General features: G+C 45.3%; 1 protein-coding gene across 1 annotated transcript in view; it reads left to right on the plus strand.

Moving 5' to 3' along the window:
* LOC138246827 (alpha-2-macroglobulin-like protein 1) overlaps positions 1 to 18,775 on the plus strand; it is a 262,402-nt gene that overhangs the window by 38,123 nt on the left and 205,504 nt on the right. The window contains exon 7 of the mRNA XM_069201584.1: positions 8,939 to 9,023. Coding sequence (XP_069057685.1) covers positions 8,939 to 9,023 — 85 coding nt within the window. The remainder of the gene's footprint in view (positions 1 to 8,938; positions 9,024 to 18,775) is intronic.

The following is an 18,775-nucleotide window of genomic DNA, read 5'->3' on the forward strand; positions in this document are numbered from 1 at the left end:
CCAGTGGCAGGTTAACAGCCCTGCACTGGTGGAGGAATGGTACAGGGCGACTTCTGTAAGCCCCCTGGCCATGTTGGACTCTGGGGGTACCGCTCCAGGAGGGAGGGTACAAAGCCCCAGAGGGGAGGACCAGGTTCAGGCTGTCATCCCTGACCTGGTGGAAGGGAGAGTGGTTAAAGGGTGCCCAGCACCTGGGGCTACCGCCCCCCACTCTCCACAGCCACAGTGGTTAGAGAGCTTTGAGAGGCCTGGGGCCTGGCTCTCATCCCTGGCAGCTGTCAGTAATCACTGTGGCTTGCTGTCCGGGTGGACAGAGTTATCCCTGGGGAGGGGACAAGTGTCACACCCCAGGGGTAGAGTGGGCAACACCACTATGTTGGTCATGGGGGTACTATCCTGCTCCTGGGATACATCTGTGAGCAAAGTAAGGTTAGGTGCTGCACAGATGGGATCCGCAGGAAAGGAGAAAGGTTCCCCATGGATGGGCTTAGTGGGCCCTGAGAGTATGGACAGAGGGATCCAATGGGAGTCAGGAAGGCGAAGAACTGGAGCATGCCCCTGCTGTTGTGGGCCTGGGTCCTTGTTCTGTCGCCTCAAACAGGGAAGTACATCAGGATAGTGATTGCTCTCCCCTGGCTTTAGGCTGGTGGGGGGTCATGTTGGACCTGGCTTTTTGACAGGGACATCCCCAAACTTTTTGCCTCCTTCCTCCTATTTTTTCTGACCTGTTGTTGTTGGCTTTTGACCTCTGAGCACTTTACCACTGCTAACCAGTGCTAAAGTGCATATGCTCTCTGTGTAAATTGTACTATTGATTGGTTTATCCATGATTGACTATTTAATTTACCTGTAAGTCCCTATTAGAGTGCACTACATGTGCCTAGGGCATGTAGATTAAATGCTACTAGTGGGCCTGCAGCACTGGTTGTGCCACCCACCTCAGTAGCCCCTTAACCTTGTCTCAGGCCTGCCATTGCAAGGCCTGTGTGTGCAGTTTCACTGCCACTTCGACTTGGCATTTAAAAGTACTTGCCAAGCCTAGAACTCCCCTTTTTCTACATATAAGTCATCCCTAATGTGTGCCCTAGGTAACCCCTAGAGCAGGGTGCTGTGTAGGTAAAAGGCAGGACATGTACCTGTGTAGTTATATGTCCTGGTAGTGTAAAACTCCTAAATTCGTTTTTACACTACTGTGAGGCCTGCTCCCTTCATAGGCTAACATTGGGGCTGCCCTCATACACTGTTGAAGTGGCAGCTGCTGATCTGAAAGGAGCAGGAAGGTCATATTTAGTATGGCCAGAATGGTAATCTAAAATCCTGCTGACTGGTGAAGTCGGATTTAATATTACTATTCTAGAAATGCCACTTTTAGAAAGTGAGCATTTCTTTGCACTAAAAACTTGTTGTGCCCTTCAATCCACGTCTGGCTAGGTTTAGTTGACAGCTCCTTGTGCATTCACTCAGACACACCCCAAACACAGGGTACTCAGCCTCACTTGCATACATCTGCATTTTGAATGGGTCTTCCTGGGCTGGGAGGGTGGAGGGCCTGCCCTCACACAAAGGACTGCCACACCCCCTACTGGGACTCTGGCAGACAGGATTGAGCTGAAAGGGAACTTGGTGCATTTCTTAGAGACTCTTTGAAATCACCCCCACTTCAAAGGCACAACTTAGTATAAAACAGGGCCTCTGCCCTACCTCATCAGACACTTGCTGGAGAAGAAACCGGAACCAGAAACTACATCCTGCCAAGAAGAACTGCCTGGCTGCTCAAAGGACTCACCTGTCTGCTTTCTCCAAAGGACTGCTGTCTTGCTGTTGCCCTGCTGCCTTGCTGAACTCTTGTCTGGCTGTGAAAGTGCTCTCCAAGGGCTTGGATAGAGCTTGCCTCCTGTTCCTTGAAGTCTCAGGACCAAAAAGACTTCTGCCTTTCACGTGGACGCTCCGTGCGCCGAAAATTTCGACGCACAGCTTGTTTCGCGGCGAGAAAAACGCCGCACACCGACGCTGATCAACGCGACGCCCTCGGGACGATCGAGACTTCGACGCACAACCTCGCAAGGACAAAGCCGCCCGACTTCCAAGGAGAAATCGACGCGACGCCTACCGTGAGTGCGAAACTTTGACGCACGGCCTCGCAAGGACAACGCCGCCCGACTTCCAAGGAGAAATCGACGCGACGCCTGCCGTGAGACCAAAATTTCGACGCACGGCCTCGCAAGGACAACGCCGCCCGACTTCCAAGGAGAAATCGACGCGACGCCTACCGTGAGATCGAAACTTCGACGCGCAGCCCCGCAGAACGACGCGCAGCCGGAAAATAAGCAGGAGAATCCACGCACAGACCCGGGACATCTGGTAATCCCCGCGATCCACAAAAAGAGACTGTCTGCGCGCCGGAAAACGACGCCCGACTTCCCCGCGTGGAAAAGAACGACGCAAGTCTGTGTGGGCTGAGGAGAAATCGACGCACACACCCCTTTTTCCACGCACCTCTTCTCCTGTGGCCCTCTGAGGAGATTTCCCACCAGAAACCAGGTACTCTGTGCTTGAAAGACACTTTATTGCTTTTTAAAGACTTAAAGACTCTTAATATCACTTCTCAGTGATATCTTTACAAATTCGTATTGCAACTTTGATCGTTTTGACCTACAAGTACCCAGATAAATATTCTATATTTTTCTAAACACTGTGTGGTGTATTTTTGTGGTGTTATACTATGGTGTTGTATGATTTATTGCACAAATGCTTTACACATTGCCTTCTAAGTTAAGCCTGACTGCTCGTGCCAAGCTACCGGAGGGTGAGCACAGGCTGATTTTGGATTGTGTGTGACTTACCCTGACTAGAGTGAGGGTTCTTGCTTGGACAGAGGGCAACCTAACTGCCAACCAAAAACCCCATTTCTAACACTGTCCAACTAAGGACCCTCACTCTAGTTAGGGTAAGGGAGATACAAAGCTCAGATACCCCTGCTCACCCCCTTGGTAGTTTGGCACAAGCGGTTAGGCTTATCTCAGAGGCAATGGGTAAAGTATTTGTACCAACAAACACATTAACACAGTGAAAACACCACAAAAGGACTCCACACCTGTTTATAGCGATAGCCAATATTGAAATCAAAAAAGACCAAAATGACAATTCAACATACACAAGCAAAGATATGATTTTTTAAAGTAAAAAGAGTCTTAATCCATAGAAATCAATGGATGCGCTGTTTTACCACAAAGTACCCGGTATGCATCAAAAATAAAGCTGCATGGGCAAGCGTGGTCAGAAAAAAAAGCGATACGTCGATTCCTTACTTGCAAGTGAGACCGTGCGTTGTTTCTTTCTCTGCCGGACAAGCAATGTGTCTATTCTTTCCTCAAAGGGAAGGGATGCATCGATGTTTGAACAAGCAGACTCAGGTCTGTACGGTGATGTTGAAGATTTTGACGTCCAAGGTCGATTCCTGGAAAATTGAGACAAGCTGTGTGAAGGGTCCACATTGAGAACAGGCTCTGCATTGATTCTCCAGCCATGAGGCAGGCACTTTGTCGAATTTTCAGCCACAAGACAGGTGCTGCCTGGATTTTCCTGATGCACACACATCGGTGTCTGGATTTTCTCCCGTGGATTAGCAGCTTCCACTTCTAGGGGCCCAGGGACTGGATTTGACACCACTTATCAAGTCAGAACTCTCAGGAGAAGAACTGAGGCACTGGCAGATGATGTCTTTGATGTCCCTGAAACTTCAGAACAGGGGGAAAGTTCAGCCCAAGCCCTTGGGCTTCACAAGCAGGAATTCAGAAAGCAAAGTTGAGTCCTTTCTCTCTTAAGGCAGAAAGTACAGCAGGCCAGCACAACAAAGCAACAGGTTGACTGGCAGGTCCTCCTCAAGAATACACTGTTGTGGCACACACTTTCCCTGTGGTTATACTGTAGCTTTGCGACTGGTGAATAAGGCACATCCCCACATGGAGCAAATTACTCCAAAATAGGTAGTGCATTTCTAACAACTAGGCTGTCAGAAAATGTTCCCTGCGCACTTCTTGAAAGATGTAGTAAGAATACATTTGCAGGATTATTTAAATTTACAGAAAATACTAGAGTGGATTTCACAGCAGGTGGAATGTGAAATGCACATGTTAATATGCACAGTTTTTTTTTTTTTACTGGAGAACTATTTTTTCCTGTGATGAAACTACTTTCCTTACACAGTGTAATCCAACTTGAACAGCGAGCCAAAAGGAACCGCACCTCCCCCTTGTCCACTGTGTCTCTTTATGTTGTGCTCCCAACCAGAGCGCCTGATGCTCCAAAGGCGCGACCAAGTGGGTCCAATGTTCACATATTATGAATGGAGGGGCTCCAACATTGCACAACTGACTTCTGTTGATTCTCCTTGTGCTGTGATCCTGCTGCTGTTATTACAGGGTCCAGAAATGAAACCTCCCATGTCTTCAATCAGAAATTGTGAGTACCATTGGACTTACTCTTAATCATTACACCACAGAACTTGAAGCCACTAAAAAGCCCTGATGAAGTTCGCGGATGGTGAATGTAATGCATTGGTTAGTTTACGTTTGGCATATTGAAATTCATAAAAGCTGCACTGGAGCAACAATTTGGGATGTTCTGACATTTGTTGTGAATTTCGTTGGTGCCCCTCCATTCAGAATACGTGTACTTTCCTTACACCCTTCATTCACCCACGAGTGAGTGAAGGCTGTAGGGAAAGTGACTTAATCTGCCACAAAATAGGTAGTTTAGTGCTAGTGTGTTCTCAACGTTGGAATCTATTTTTAAAATATTTGTTTATTTGGCTGTGGATGTTGCTGCCTTTTACAGACAGTGATGATACACTTCACCCCCTAATCTGGAAGTACAAAATAGGTAAATAGGGGGAGGTGCAGTGGGCAACCCACACACCCAGAGCCTAATGCCTCTGCGCCTAATGAACTACTAATAGCTAGGTTTCTGTTTGCAGGACCACCTCATTATCCTGCAGTAGTGGTAATTTCACTCACATGTTTATTAGTGAGAATGAATTACAGCATGCTCTTTGCAGTGTGACATGCTTCTCTGTGTACATCTACAAGGTGTCACAGTACATCACTCTGAATGCTGCTACAAAGTACACTGACCCACGTGTTGCACTACTCAAGTGCAGTGTGTGATGATGTGGGCAGAGAAGACACATAGGCCCTCATTACGAGTCGGACGGTCTTCTGGCTGCCAGACTCATGGTGGCGGTCCCACAGCTGATGGGACGGTGGTGAAGACCGCCACATTACGAGTGTGACTGTTCGACCTCTGCCAAACCACCACATCCCCTCTGCTACCACCAGGGTAGTCGGACCACCGGGCTGGAGATCAGAATCTCCAACCTGACGATCGACTGAAGACTGCCGGCAGTATTACGAGTCTCCTTTCCACCAGGGTTTTTGCAGTGGTAGCACAGCCACGAAAACCCTGGCGGAAAGGCTGCTGGTGACAGGAAATTCCTTACCTGTCGCTTGCAGATGACTCCCCAACCCCCAGCAACTACAATACCCCCTACACCCCCTTCCATGTCAGCACCCCCCTCCACGCCCCCTTCCATGTCAGCATTTACATATACCCACTCACACGCACACACAAACCCCCACCCCCTGGTCCCCCTACTCGGCTCCCCACCCCCCTGCACCCTGTACTCAGCACCCCACCCACCGGTAGACACATATATTCACCCCACCCCGCGCAGACATGCACATTCCCCCCCACACACGCACACATTGACAACACGCACACACGCACACATTCAAAACACTCCCCCCCAACTTCCATCCACGCATCCACACACACACACACACACAACACTCCCCCTTTTGCCCCTCTATTCTCGGACGATCGCCTTATCTGTTGTGCCAAGGTGGTCGCCCGGGAGGAAACAGGTCCTTGCGCTTCCACCACCACCAGCACCCCACAAACAGGACACAGCCACGCCATGTTTTAAATTGAAATACAGAGGGCGGAGTCCTTTTGGTGTGGCGGTGACTGCGGTGGAAGCACCTCTTCGCCGCTGATTGACAGCGCAACTGCTGGAGGATTTCTACCCAAATTGTGGCAGAAATCCATCAGTACTCGTAATATGGCGGTCGGAAGACCGCCAGCACTGGTGATCTTCTTGCGCCCGTGGCTTCGGCGGTCTTAAGAAAAGACAGTCAAAGACATAATGAGGGCCAAAGTCTGTCAAAGCCTTCCTGCTTTGTCTCCAGTGCTGAAAAGTAGAGGGATCATGCCGGGTCCCAGTTCCAGCAGCTATTTTTGGGTGGATCAGAGATTTGGCAGAACCAGGGAAAAATGCTGAATTTGTCCTGGTGTCATTTTCTGCTCACACGTTGTCTTCTTTCCGTTCTGTGTAGTAACCAGCAGGGGGCTTACTTATTTTCAGTTCCATATAGGCACAAAGAAATTCCTGATTTAAAGGGCCACCAGCCCTTCTTTTGTTCGAGTATCATCCTAACTAGGAGCCATCTGGAGCATAAAACCTAGATGCCAACCCAATGAACAGAAACAAAGGCACATAGCTTATCATTTCACAAGTAATTCAGAGAAACTAATACTTTGACACAGGTTTTGACTTTGTTCAACCCATCTGTTATTTAAGAGGTGTGCATGCACTGCATTACACAAATTCTATCTGTGTGCATGAGTAACTACACCAATAATGATTTAAACCTACTAATCTATTTTATATTTAGTTCTTTTATAGCTTTACTCATCCCAGTGTGGGGTGTCATAGTGCTTTACATCACACACAGAGACACATACAAGTGTGCCAATGTACACAAAGTGCTACTTAAGACAGTGAGGTTTAGGAGGTGTAAGAATCACATATTGTCCATACTTGTACACATTATAAGTTATAGCTTACGAGTGAATGGTCTGGAGGAACTCAAAGTCATGTTTTAAAGCATACTGCAGCGATTCGGGTTGTCTATACTAACAATAACTTATTAATTCCCAGAGGACACTTTCTTTGTAATTTTAGAATAACAACAGGTTGAGAAAAAACCCAAGAAGGATCAAAACCCATGACTTACAGTTTGCATGCTGCTCCTTAATGTCAGCAAATAAATCCATGTGCTATGTTAGAAGGATTGCAACGTATGAACTGGAAGTAACACAATGATCTAAGTGTCAGTAGCAGTACCCACTTGCCTATCTACATAAAATACAAACCTGTGACCTGCATGTTACATGCTGTGCTTGGCAGCAGGCATATTAACCCTTGATGCTACTTTATGAGTCAAAATTGTGGATGGACAAATGACAGAATTCTTCCAGAACTACACAAACAACCAGAATTATCTTGCTGCTATTATAATACCCTCAGAATTGCTGTAAGATATTTTAAAATGTAGCCTAACAGATTTGGGGTCTGAATACGGCCTTGGTGGATGGGATACTCCGACATAAATGTGACGGATATCCCACCCACTGTTTTAAAAGTTCCATAGGATATAATAGAACTTGTAATACGGTGGACGTGATATCCATCAGATATCCGTCACGTTTGTGATGGAGTATCCCATCCGCCAAGGTCGTAATCTGGCCCTTGATGTCACATTTGTACTTGTTGCAGCAGATTTAAAAAAAGATAAAAGTATGTTGACTGTCAGCCTCTGCTTTTTAAGCTCCACCCCTTGTGACTCCACCCACTTTTCTTTGCTATAACTCAAATCTCAATTTGAGGGTTTTCACAGTATTGCTTGTCTCCAATATCTCTCTTTTCACTTCATGCCTCCAACATCTGCAGCCCATAGAAAAACACCACTAATTTTCTTGTTGTAGTCAGTAATTAAAAATGTTTTCTTCGGATTTTTAAAAAGGCTTTCTCAGAATTACAACATTTCTTTCCATTAATATGGCACAAATACATTCTCATTTATCTACATGGATGTGTACACGTACATAGACATCATAGATCTCTGCTTCTCTCCTTTCCCCTGCTGGGTTTAGGAGTGAGGTGGCAGCCATTATGGCCAAAAAGGAGGGTGCTAACGGGTGATTGGATCAGAATAGCCCTCCAACCCGCATTTAAACCCCCCCCACCACGTGCCCTCTGACACTGCTTGGAAGTTGTGTTTGACCTCATGGCTCCATTTCTCATTATATTAATTGTTGCCAAGTGGAACACACATAGACCACACATAGATTCTTAACCAGAGGGAGAAGCCCTGGCTCCTCCTCCTCTCCCCGTCTCCATGTTGATGTCCAAATCTCCCTGGAATTAGGCCCAACAATCCAAGGGTCTCACAATTGTGGCTTATATTGACCCTAAGTTAAAAAAAATTAAAAAATGTTTAGAAAGAGAAATAAGTTCTGGGAGTCAAACATGTAATGTTTAATTTCTTAAACACCACCTGAGATTGGTATGTGTGAAGAATTTCAATTGGTCAATGTGAGCCTCCCTTTTTATTGCTGTGTGATGAGCTGAGGGGTGTGTCTGACGTGATGTTTGTGCGGCTTCTGTGCCTGCACTTGAGAATATAATGTAAGCATACCAATGTGCCAATACCCCAAAATATGTATATAGAAGAGTCTCAAAGTCTTCTAAGATGATTATTCTGCCTTCAGGTTGCATGCCACACAATTGTACCACCAGTGACCCCTCTGCAAAATCTAACAAGGGCCCCTAATATGTCACTTAGATTGTCTGCCTCTCAGTCATACTAAGTCCTTGGTTTGAAGTCCTCTCCCACACCAGACACCCTCATTATGTTCCTTCACTTGTGATAAAATAAAGACTCATGTTGCCTAATATGTTTTACCCAAGCTACTCATACTAGAGTGGAGCCCTTCTTCCTCTAGAGGCACTGCCCTGTGATAGGCTTGGAATGGACTGTGTGGTTTCTTGTACCATTACTGCTATCTTTTCAGCTTCCCATCTCTCTCTTCCCTCCAGTTCTCCAGCATTTTGAAGTCACCTTCGGAGAGCCCTCCTTCATCTCCATCCGCGACACTGTCATCAATATTCAAGTCTGCGGCAGGTATTGTACAGTAATGTCAACTCCCTGCCTTGACCTATGGCACTTATGCATGTTTGCAATCTTCATTTGATAGAATACAGTGAGACATCTGAGCTCCTTAGTGGAATTGTAGCACCCCAATAACTCGGCCTACCTGAGCTACACTTAACAAATGTTCTCCAGGGGGTCTTGCCCGAGCAATATCTGGATGCACTATATTATGCTTACCTTTATATGGTATCTCTGTTGTCTTTCATCACATTACTTCAAATTGCTTCACACTATGCTGCTTCGTTAATGACACTCACTGTAGTCCCACGCGCAATCGTAAAACTGATCCCTTAATGTATGTGGGTTTATGCACTTGTCTCAAATGTTTGTTGAGACTGAATTGTAATTGATGTCCTGTCTTCGTTACTCCATAGAATGTATGCACTTTTCTAGTGCTTTTTGGAAATGGTTTTGAAATAGTAACATAGTGAATTTCCCCCATCAAGTATATACCCACCACAAGGTTTGTTGCACTGGAGTTAGAATGGAAAATCTGTTCCCATGTATTAAATGTCACCATATTCTGCTGGAATGGACTTGGAAAAGTGAATTTGACCCACCCTGCCAGTCTATGCACATTCCCTAATGTTAGTTAAACTGGAGTTAGAATTAATATTCTGACCCAATGATTTTTTTGGACTGGAGATGGAACAGTAATTCTCTTTGATTCCCAAATATACACTTACCATAATGTTTGTTACACTGGAGGATGAATATTAAATCTGATGTCCTCAGTGAATGCACTTTCCCCAATATTTGTCAGACTGGAGTTTCATTAGTGAATCTGCTCCCTCTCCATCTATACGCTTGGGCTAAAATTTGTTATTCTGGTGTTATAATTTTAAATCTGCTGATGCAGACCAATGTATGAGCTTACCCCATTGTTTGTTAGATGCAATTTGAAAAGTAAATCTGAACTGCTCCTTCCACAATGTATGCACTTTCTACAATGTTTAATTCACTGGAGTTAGAATAATAAATCTTACCCCACTCGATATTTGCATTTTCCCCATTCATCTTTAGAACGGAGTCACAGCAGTAGATCTAACCAACCCCCAATGTTTGCACATTCTAATTTCTTGTTAGAATGGAGTTAAACTAGCAAATCTGCCCTTTCTGCTGTCCCCCCCCCAAAGTATAGACTGTCCCTAGTGTTTCCTAGACTGGACTTAGAACAGAGATCGGTCCCCTCCAATCTATGTACTTCCCCCAATGCCTGTTAGGCTGGAGTTAGAATATTAAATATCTACACTTTCGCCATTATTTTCCCTACAAGAGTTAGAATAGTAACTATGTCCCCCTCAATAAACACACTTTCCACAATGTTTGTTAAACTGGAGTTAGAATAATAAATCTGACCCCTCAATGTATGCACCTTTCAGAGTATTTGATCCGCTCCTCACCAATATCTGCATCTCCCCCAGTGTTTGTAGGATTGTAGTTAGAATGTGTATTTGATTTATTTTTTAAATGTTTTTATTGTTTTCTATGATTTTGGATTACAGTTAGGTTATGTCATGTTACTTGATCCTGGATTTATTAGAAGTATATACTCTATATCTATAGTGTTTTGCTTTGTAAAATTTAATTTAATTTTTGTTTTTTTTTCAGTGTATTAAAACTATTACTGTTGTGACATATCATAATATATTGTTTATATTGATGTAATAAATGTAAAACATGTTCTTTATATAATTATTATTTACATTTTAGGTAGTGTTTTATTATTAATATTGTATTTAATAATGCATTTAATTTGTATAGTAAATGTATTGCAACTTATAATACTCTTTTTATCAATTGAAACACACATTTTAAAGTTATGTGTATTTTTATATTTTACTTTTATAATTAATATTTATTTTAAATTACACTATCAGTAACAATTAATAATACATATACTTTCTCCTATAATTTTGATATCTTTGACCCAGGCATCTTGTTAGCCAAAAATATTGCACTTTGCATTAAATGCATGTAAATTGATATTTTTTTGTGACTATTTTTACAATGATATTTTGGTACCACAATATTTTCGATGTCCATATTTTGAAATCCAATTGTAATACACCATACTGTGCGGACGGTGCTTTAATGTACTAAACTTTAGACACTTGTAAAACTTTGTTACACAACAACAAACTCTTCTTTCCTAACATCCTTTGGTGAGATACGGATGACGGATGGATAGTTCCCTCCCTGGTCACTATACACACAATGATGCCACTAACCTCCTGTACATTAGTGTATATCTGTTGTAGGTGAACATCCTAAAGTCCCCTTCTCACCCGAAAGATTGTCTAACAATCACAACAAGTAAACAACTCACCATTTGCTCTGCAAGGACACTGCACTTTGTTACCCTTAGCACTCGCAACACCTATGCCGCCTTTCCTTAGGAAGCCTGCATTGTCCTATATGTAGCTTGCTGAGCTGTCCAACATATTTCTTCACAGATTCTTCTTCCCCATACCTCTGTGAGTGACGTACCTAGACTGGAGTAGTTGTAACGTAAATGAATGAATGGATGAGTGAGTTCATGGGTAAATGGATGAGTTAGTGACTGGGTGACTTAATGTAGGAGTAAAGGAATACAGGAATTAATGAATGGACGAATGAATACATGGATGGAAGACTGCAAGGATTCACTCACCCATTCTTCCACTAATTCAGCTACTCATCCATCCACACATCCACCTATACATCCATTTATCTACTCATAGACTCATTCTCACATTCACCCATTCACACAGAAACTTGCCAACCAGATACAGTTTGCAAGTTTGAAATGTAACCTGAAAAACATGAAAACTTTGTACAAGCTGACTGTGTTCAATACAGAAACAACAGGAAACATGGGTGAATTTCAGTAAAACAGATCACCCCATAATTGAAACATGCTGAATTGTACACAGAGCCAATCGTACTAATGGCAAATGTATTTAATGGTCTGTCAATAGACACAGAAGGCCTGATTTAGATATTGGCGGATGGGTTACTCCGTCACAACGGTGACAGATATCCCGTCCACCAAAATCTCATTATGTTCTCATTATATTCTATAGCAGTGGTTCCCAACCTTTTGACTTCTGTGGACCCCTACTTTATCATTGTTGGAACCCCGGGAATCAACCTGTGAATTATTATTGGAGTACGGGGACCCCAGCCTAAACATTGTCGATGATTTGAACTGCAAAAACAATAATAAAAAAAGACAGAAACAAGCATTCATCAGACACATACATAAATGCTAACACATTTAATTTCATTGCAAATATGAATAAAAAGTAAAATAAATATGCTTTATAGGAAGGTTGGAGTTTTTCTAAATTTAATTGAAGCCACACATAGTCCATTCAATATTCTGTTTGATACACCTGCACCGGGATACTAATTTAATTTATAGCCTACAATTTCAAATTCCGTGACATTTAAAGTATGTTTTAAAAATTTCAGTTGTACATCTAGTCACTTTATTTACATACATTTTATTAAGCTGTTAATATTATTTAATTTTCCAAGCAGTCACCTGAGGAGGCTTTGCTGACCCCTGAGGTCCCTGGACCACAGGATGGGAACCACTGTTCTATGGGATTCAGATTTCGGAGGACGGGACATCCGTCACCATTGTGATGGGGTGACCCGTCTGCTGAGTTGTAAATCGGTCCCAGATTATTTTTACTTTGTCCACTGTTTGATAAAGTACAACACAGGCTTAATGACTCTACTACGCTACTAATTAACAATAAAATGCCAAAAAAATGAATGTAAAAACTAAAAAGTTCTTTGTTTAGCTATGAACATTTTGAGATTACTTCTCAACATCTTTATTACAAAAAATAAAATAGTAGCCTTAACAAAGATAATTTGTGGTCTTCTTGTGGGAGTTCAATAATGCTATTTTGTACTTTGGCTTTTCTTAAGATTGCAGAGTTTGCAGCTGTCCGAGAGAGGCCCCTGCTCTGTGTGCAGAAGGGCCACCCAGGGCACTTCCACTTTTCCATTATTGACAGAGTGTGTGGCTCTCTCAGGGGGCAGACAGAAGAGCCCATTGAGGGCAGTGCTACCTTTCTGAGACTGGCACAGTTTGCTTCAGAGGGGCAATAGAAGTATGTGCTGTCCTGGAAATTTTACTCAGGTTTGTATTTCACTACTGCCATTTTCAGATTGGCACAGTATGAAGTTTTTTAATTGGTGTCCTTGGGGTGTTCACAGAACAGTTCACCAAGTCCATCACTCTCTGTCTCAGGATTTTACACTACGCAGCTATTTTAAAGGGGCATTGCACCTCTAGAGAGCTCAGCAGGGCAGTACTGTCTTTTTGGGACTGGCTCAGCAAGGCCCTGCTGCCTTTCTAAGACTGGCACAGTGTGAGGCTGCTTTGAGGGGCACTGGTCGTGTAGTCAGGTGAGTGGTGTGTATAACCTCTCAGAATGAGGAAAACTGTAAAGAATTCCACCCAGTAATTCAAGGTCTGCCCAATAATTCCCCAGCCCAAGGGGTTATGGTATGTGCGCTCGGGAGGGTATCCTGGCGCTGTTGCGAAGTTGGGATTATGGTTTTGCCCTGCCTGAGGCCTACTTGAAGACCCAAGTTTTCAGCCTCTTATGTAATTCTAGGACTGAGCTGGTCACCCTACTGTGAACAGAGAATTTGTTCCATGCTTTAGGAGACAGGTAGAGGAAAGCTCTGGCTCTTCGATTGTGCAGGATGGCTGCGAGCTAGAGGGTGGTTGACCAGAGGTGTCCGTTGGGGTGTGTGAAGCTGATGTGCCTGTTCAGGTAGATGGGACCTACATTGTGTTGTGCTTTGTATGTGTATGAGTAGCTTGAATAGAGTGCGCTTATTGGTCAGGAGCCAGTGGGCATCTTTGAGGTGAGTGGACGCGTGGGTGGGAGGTTGAGTGTGAATCTGGCCACTTCGTTCTGAAAGATCTGGAGTCACTTGGGGGCAGATTTATACTTTTTCATGCAAAACTGCATTAGCGCAGTTTTGCGTGAAAAAGAATAGCGTCGGCTAACGCCATTCCAAGACACCAACCAGGGCCATATTTATGGAATGGTGATAGACAGCGCTAATGCCACATTAGCATCTTTGGAAAGGACGCTAAGAGGGCTGGGGAGGCATAAAGGGAACCGGGGCTTGTGTGACGAATTATGGCGCTACACTGTTTAAAGGCAAGAAAATGTCCTCTAAGCTGTGTAGTGCCATTTTCTGGCGCACATTCCCCGATGGACATGGCTCCTGTCTTAGTAAAGACAGGAGTCATGCCCACCACCCCAATGGCCATGCCCAGGGGACATTGGGGCCAGTGCCGTGCAGGGGGCCCCAAGTCAGGGCCCCCAAGCGGCGTTGGGGAAAAAAAATACTTACCTGGGATGGGTCCCCCATCCTTAGGTGTCCTCCTGGTGTGGGTGGGGGTGTCCCTATGGCCAAATAAGGGCACCTGCGGGCAATTTCCATGGTCTCTGACAATGAAAATATGCCTACAGGTCCCCTTACGCCTGCCCAGGCCGAGGTGTTAAATAATGGCGCTAAGCAAGCTTAGTGTTGTTATTTAAGGCCCTCATCCCCCTTGCAGGATTTTAGCATAGGGGTTAAATATGGCGCAAAGGCCATATCGTCCTTTTCTGGACGGGAACACCTACCTTGCATCTCATTGACTCAAGATAGGTTTTCCCCTCTAGAAAGGGACGTAAACTCCATAACTTTGGCGCTAGATGTGTCTAGTGCCAAAGTATAAATATGGAGTTAGATTTTTTTGCTGAATTAGCATAAAAAATAATTACGATAATTCAGTGCAAACCGAATATAAATATGGGCCTTGGTGATCTGGACAGAGATTCTGTCATAGGGTGCGTTTCTGTAGCATAGCCAGCCGCTTATCAGGGCGATTGCTCGGCAGGCGTTGAGTAGAACCTACCTGAATGTTACTCATAATGGCTATGTTCTGGCTGGGTGTTACAAACAGTATGGGTAACGAAAGGTGTAGTGTTTTCACCCCACTACCCCGCACTGCGATGAAATAGTGGTCTCTGCGGTGGATGCATGGTATGCTCCTGAGCAACCGATGGGAAAATGCTTCACAACATAAAAAATCACAACTTATTCCTATTTATTTTGAATGCTGATTACAAATTGGAGTTTTTAGCCATACATTAAAGGCTGGGCTCAATATTGAGCTTATGGAAAAGTTAATGTGTTGTTCACCCAGACAGAAATAAATGGCAAGTTCATAGGCAGGTAAAATATTGTTTCAATATGCAGGGATCACAGTCGAACTGTCCAGAGTTTGTTGAAAGACAGAACATGTTCAGTCATTCTGGTCACCAGTGTTTACAGGGGCGGACCTTTGTGTATCACAGCAGCAGTGTGCGGATGCTGTCGGATCCACAAAGAGTAGTGGGCTAGGGGCAGAGGGTAGTGGCAGTGCACAAAGACTGCATGAAAGGGCCTGCGGGAAGAGACCCGGTGCAGTGTGTAGGTGCTGCCTGTAGCACAGAGTGTAGTAGGTTAGTAACAGACCTGGTGCAGTGTGCGTTTGCTGCCTGTAGCACAGAGTGCAGTAGGTTAGTAAGAGACCCAGGTGCAGTGTGGGGATGCTCCCTGTAGCACAGAGTGTAGTAGATTAGTAACAGACCCGGTGCAGTTTGCAGGTGCTGCCTGTCCCACGGAGTGTAGTAGGTTAGTAACAGACCCGGCGCAGTGTGCAGGTGCTGCCTGTCCCACGGAGTGTAGTAGGTTAGTAACAGACCCGGTGCAGTGTGTGGGTGCTGCCTACCCCACAGCGTGTAGTAGGTTAGTAACAGACCCGGTGCAGTGTGCGGGTGCTGCTTGTCCCACGGAGTGTAGTAGGTTAGTAACAGACCCGGCGCAGTGTGCAGGTGCTGCCTGTCCCACGGAGTGTAGTAGGTTAGTAACAGACTCGGTGCAGTGTGTGGGTGCTGCCTACCCCACAGCGTGTAGTAGGTTAGTAACAGACCCGGTGCAGTGTGCGGGTGCTGCTTGTCCCACGGAGTGTAGCAGGTTAGTAACAGACCCGGTGCAGTGTGCGGGTGCTGCCTACCCCACAGCGTGTAATAGGTTAGTAAAAGACCCGGTGCAGTGTGCGGTTGCTGCCTGTCCCATGGAGTGTAGTAGGTTAGTAACAGACCCGGTGCAGAGTGCAGGTGCTGCCTGTCCCACGGAGTCTAGTAGGTTAGTAACAGACCCGGTGCAGTGTGGGTTTGCTGCCTGTAGCACAGAGTGCAGTAGGTCAGTAACAGACCCGATGCAGTGTGTGGGTGCTGCCTGTCCAACGGAGTGTAGTAGGTTAGTAACAGACCCGGTGCAGTGGCGGGTGCTGCCTGTCCCACGGATTGTAGTAGGTTAGTAACAGATCCGGTGCAGTGTGCGGGTGCTGCTTGTCACACGGAGTGTAGTAGGTTAGTAACAGACCCGGCGCAGTGTGCAGGTGCTGCCTGTCCCACGGAGTGTAGTAGGTTAGTAACAGACCCGGTGCAGTGTGTGGGTGCTGCCTACCCCACAGCGTGTAGTAGGTTAGTAACAGACCCGGTGCAGTGTGCGGGTGCTGCCTACCCCACAGCGTGTAATAGGTTAGTAAAAGACCCGGTGCAGTGTGCGGTTGCTGCCTGTCCCATGGAGTGTAGTAGGTTAGTAACAGACCCGGTGCAGAGTGCAGGTGCTGCCTGTCCCACGGAGTCTAGTAGGTTAGTAACAGACCCGGTGCAGTGTGGGTTTGCTGCCTGTAGCACAGAGTGCAGTAGGTCAGTAACAGACCCGATGCAGTGTGTGGGTGCTGCCTGTCCCACGGATTGTAGTAGGTTAGTAACCGATCCGGTGCAGTGTGCGGGTGCTGCTTGTCACACGGAGTGTAGTAGGTTAGTAACAGATCCGGTGCAGTGTGCGGGTGCTGCTTGTCACACGGAGTGTAGTAGGTTAGTAACAGATCCGGTGCAGTGTGCGGTTTCTTCCTGTCCAATGGTGTGTTGTAGGCTAGTAACAGACCTGGTTCAGTGTGAGGGTGCTGCCTGTCTCACACAGTGTAGTAGATTAGGTGGAACTTCAGTGTTCAGAGACAGCAAGAAAGGCATTGCACCTGAAAGACTCAGTGCAGTATGTGGATGCTGCCCGTACCACAGAGTGTAGTGGGCTAGGAGGCAGCGTTCAGGGAGTACATGAAAAGGTCTGCACTGAAGAGACCCGGTGCAGTGTGTGTGGATCTAAATTGAGATCCTAATCATAGAAAACAATGATGGTCGTGTATGTCTATTTGATTGGCTACCTGAGCCGTATTCGGCTGCTCTTTCAGTAGGGTGTAAAAACTGGGGTACGTACTTACATCAATAACAAAAGTTCAATCAATAGTTAACATCGGTTGTAAGCATACTAACCTCCAGTTCATGATATTGGAAAGGAGACTAATGTTAAACCAACTAAACCACAAAATTAAACTTCCCAGATTCCTGGATTACTTCCAAAAGTAGTATGCATCAATGCTCCAAAATGTATTTAACTTCAGAGGATCCAGAATCAAGCTGCAAGATTGTGTTGAAATCCGAGAAAAAAGACCCTATTACCCAACCACTGAAGCAACCAACTTTACAGAGTTTCAGTGGAGTAAAGAATTATTCTCTAGGTTCCGTACTTTGTGTTCAAATCCTTCCAGGTAGATTACTCCTTGTGTCTCAGCAAACGTATTCCTTGCTATACCCAAGAGTGCACTCTCTGATCCTACTGTACCCAGTTGATGTGGAAAAATAGTGATGCTTAATTTTAAAAAGAATAGGTGCAGTGGCCCAAAGTTTTCAGTTGAAGCCCGTGACTGGCATTACCAAAGGTCAGGAAGCTGAACACCAAAGCTTCATAATCTTGAAACCACCTCATGCCTCTTTCATCCACCACCAGAAATGTCTTGCCAATTTGTCACACTCTTTCAAGATCTTTTTCATTCTTGCTTTCTTATTATCACAGTTTGTCCTTCTTTCTCTTCCTCCCCCTCCCCCGCCACTTTGATTCTCTGTCTTGCTTTGTGTCAAAGTTTGATGGGGAGAAAAAGTGCTGGACCCGAAAAATGAGTGCCCAAGGACCTCGTCTGCCACCATCGGCTCAAATTAAATACTATCAAATACTAAAGAAGGAAGCTTAGTGAGTAAAACAGGGAAAGTTGAATGTTTTTTACGGTTATATGTCGGAACCACGGGTGCTTCAAGCACCCGTGGCTCAACAACGAGGTCGGAACATCAACCTTGTTCTAACCACTAATGCCTTTACCACGAATGCGTTTGCAACGATTTTACTGTTATAAACGCATTCCTGGTAAAGGCATTAGCAATCAGCATGCACAATCCAGCATGCTTCCCCCAGCCCCCCACCCCCAGAAATTACCACGACCCCCCCATCCCCACAAAAAACCCCAACCCCCAAAATTACCAGAACCCCAACCCCCTCCGCTAAAACCTAAACCACCCCAGACCCCCACCCCACCCCTTAAACCTAAACCCTGACCCCCCTTCCCCCAAACCCTAATCACCTCCACCCCCCCCACCCAACCCCACCCCAAAAACTAAAAATACCCTGAGTCCCACCCCATCCCTAAAATCTAAATACCCCAACCCACCCCTTAAACCTAAACCCTGACCCCCAAACCCTAATCACCCCCAGCCCCCCACCCCACCCCAAAAACAAAAAATACCCTGAGTCCCCACCCCGTCCCTAAAACC

The sequence above is a fragment of the Pleurodeles waltl genome, chromosome 7, assembly GCF_031143425.1.
Source record: "Pleurodeles waltl isolate 20211129_DDA chromosome 7, aPleWal1.hap1.20221129, whole genome shotgun sequence".
In the NCBI taxonomy this organism is placed as follows: Eukaryota; Metazoa; Chordata; class Amphibia; order Caudata; family Salamandridae; genus Pleurodeles; species Pleurodeles waltl.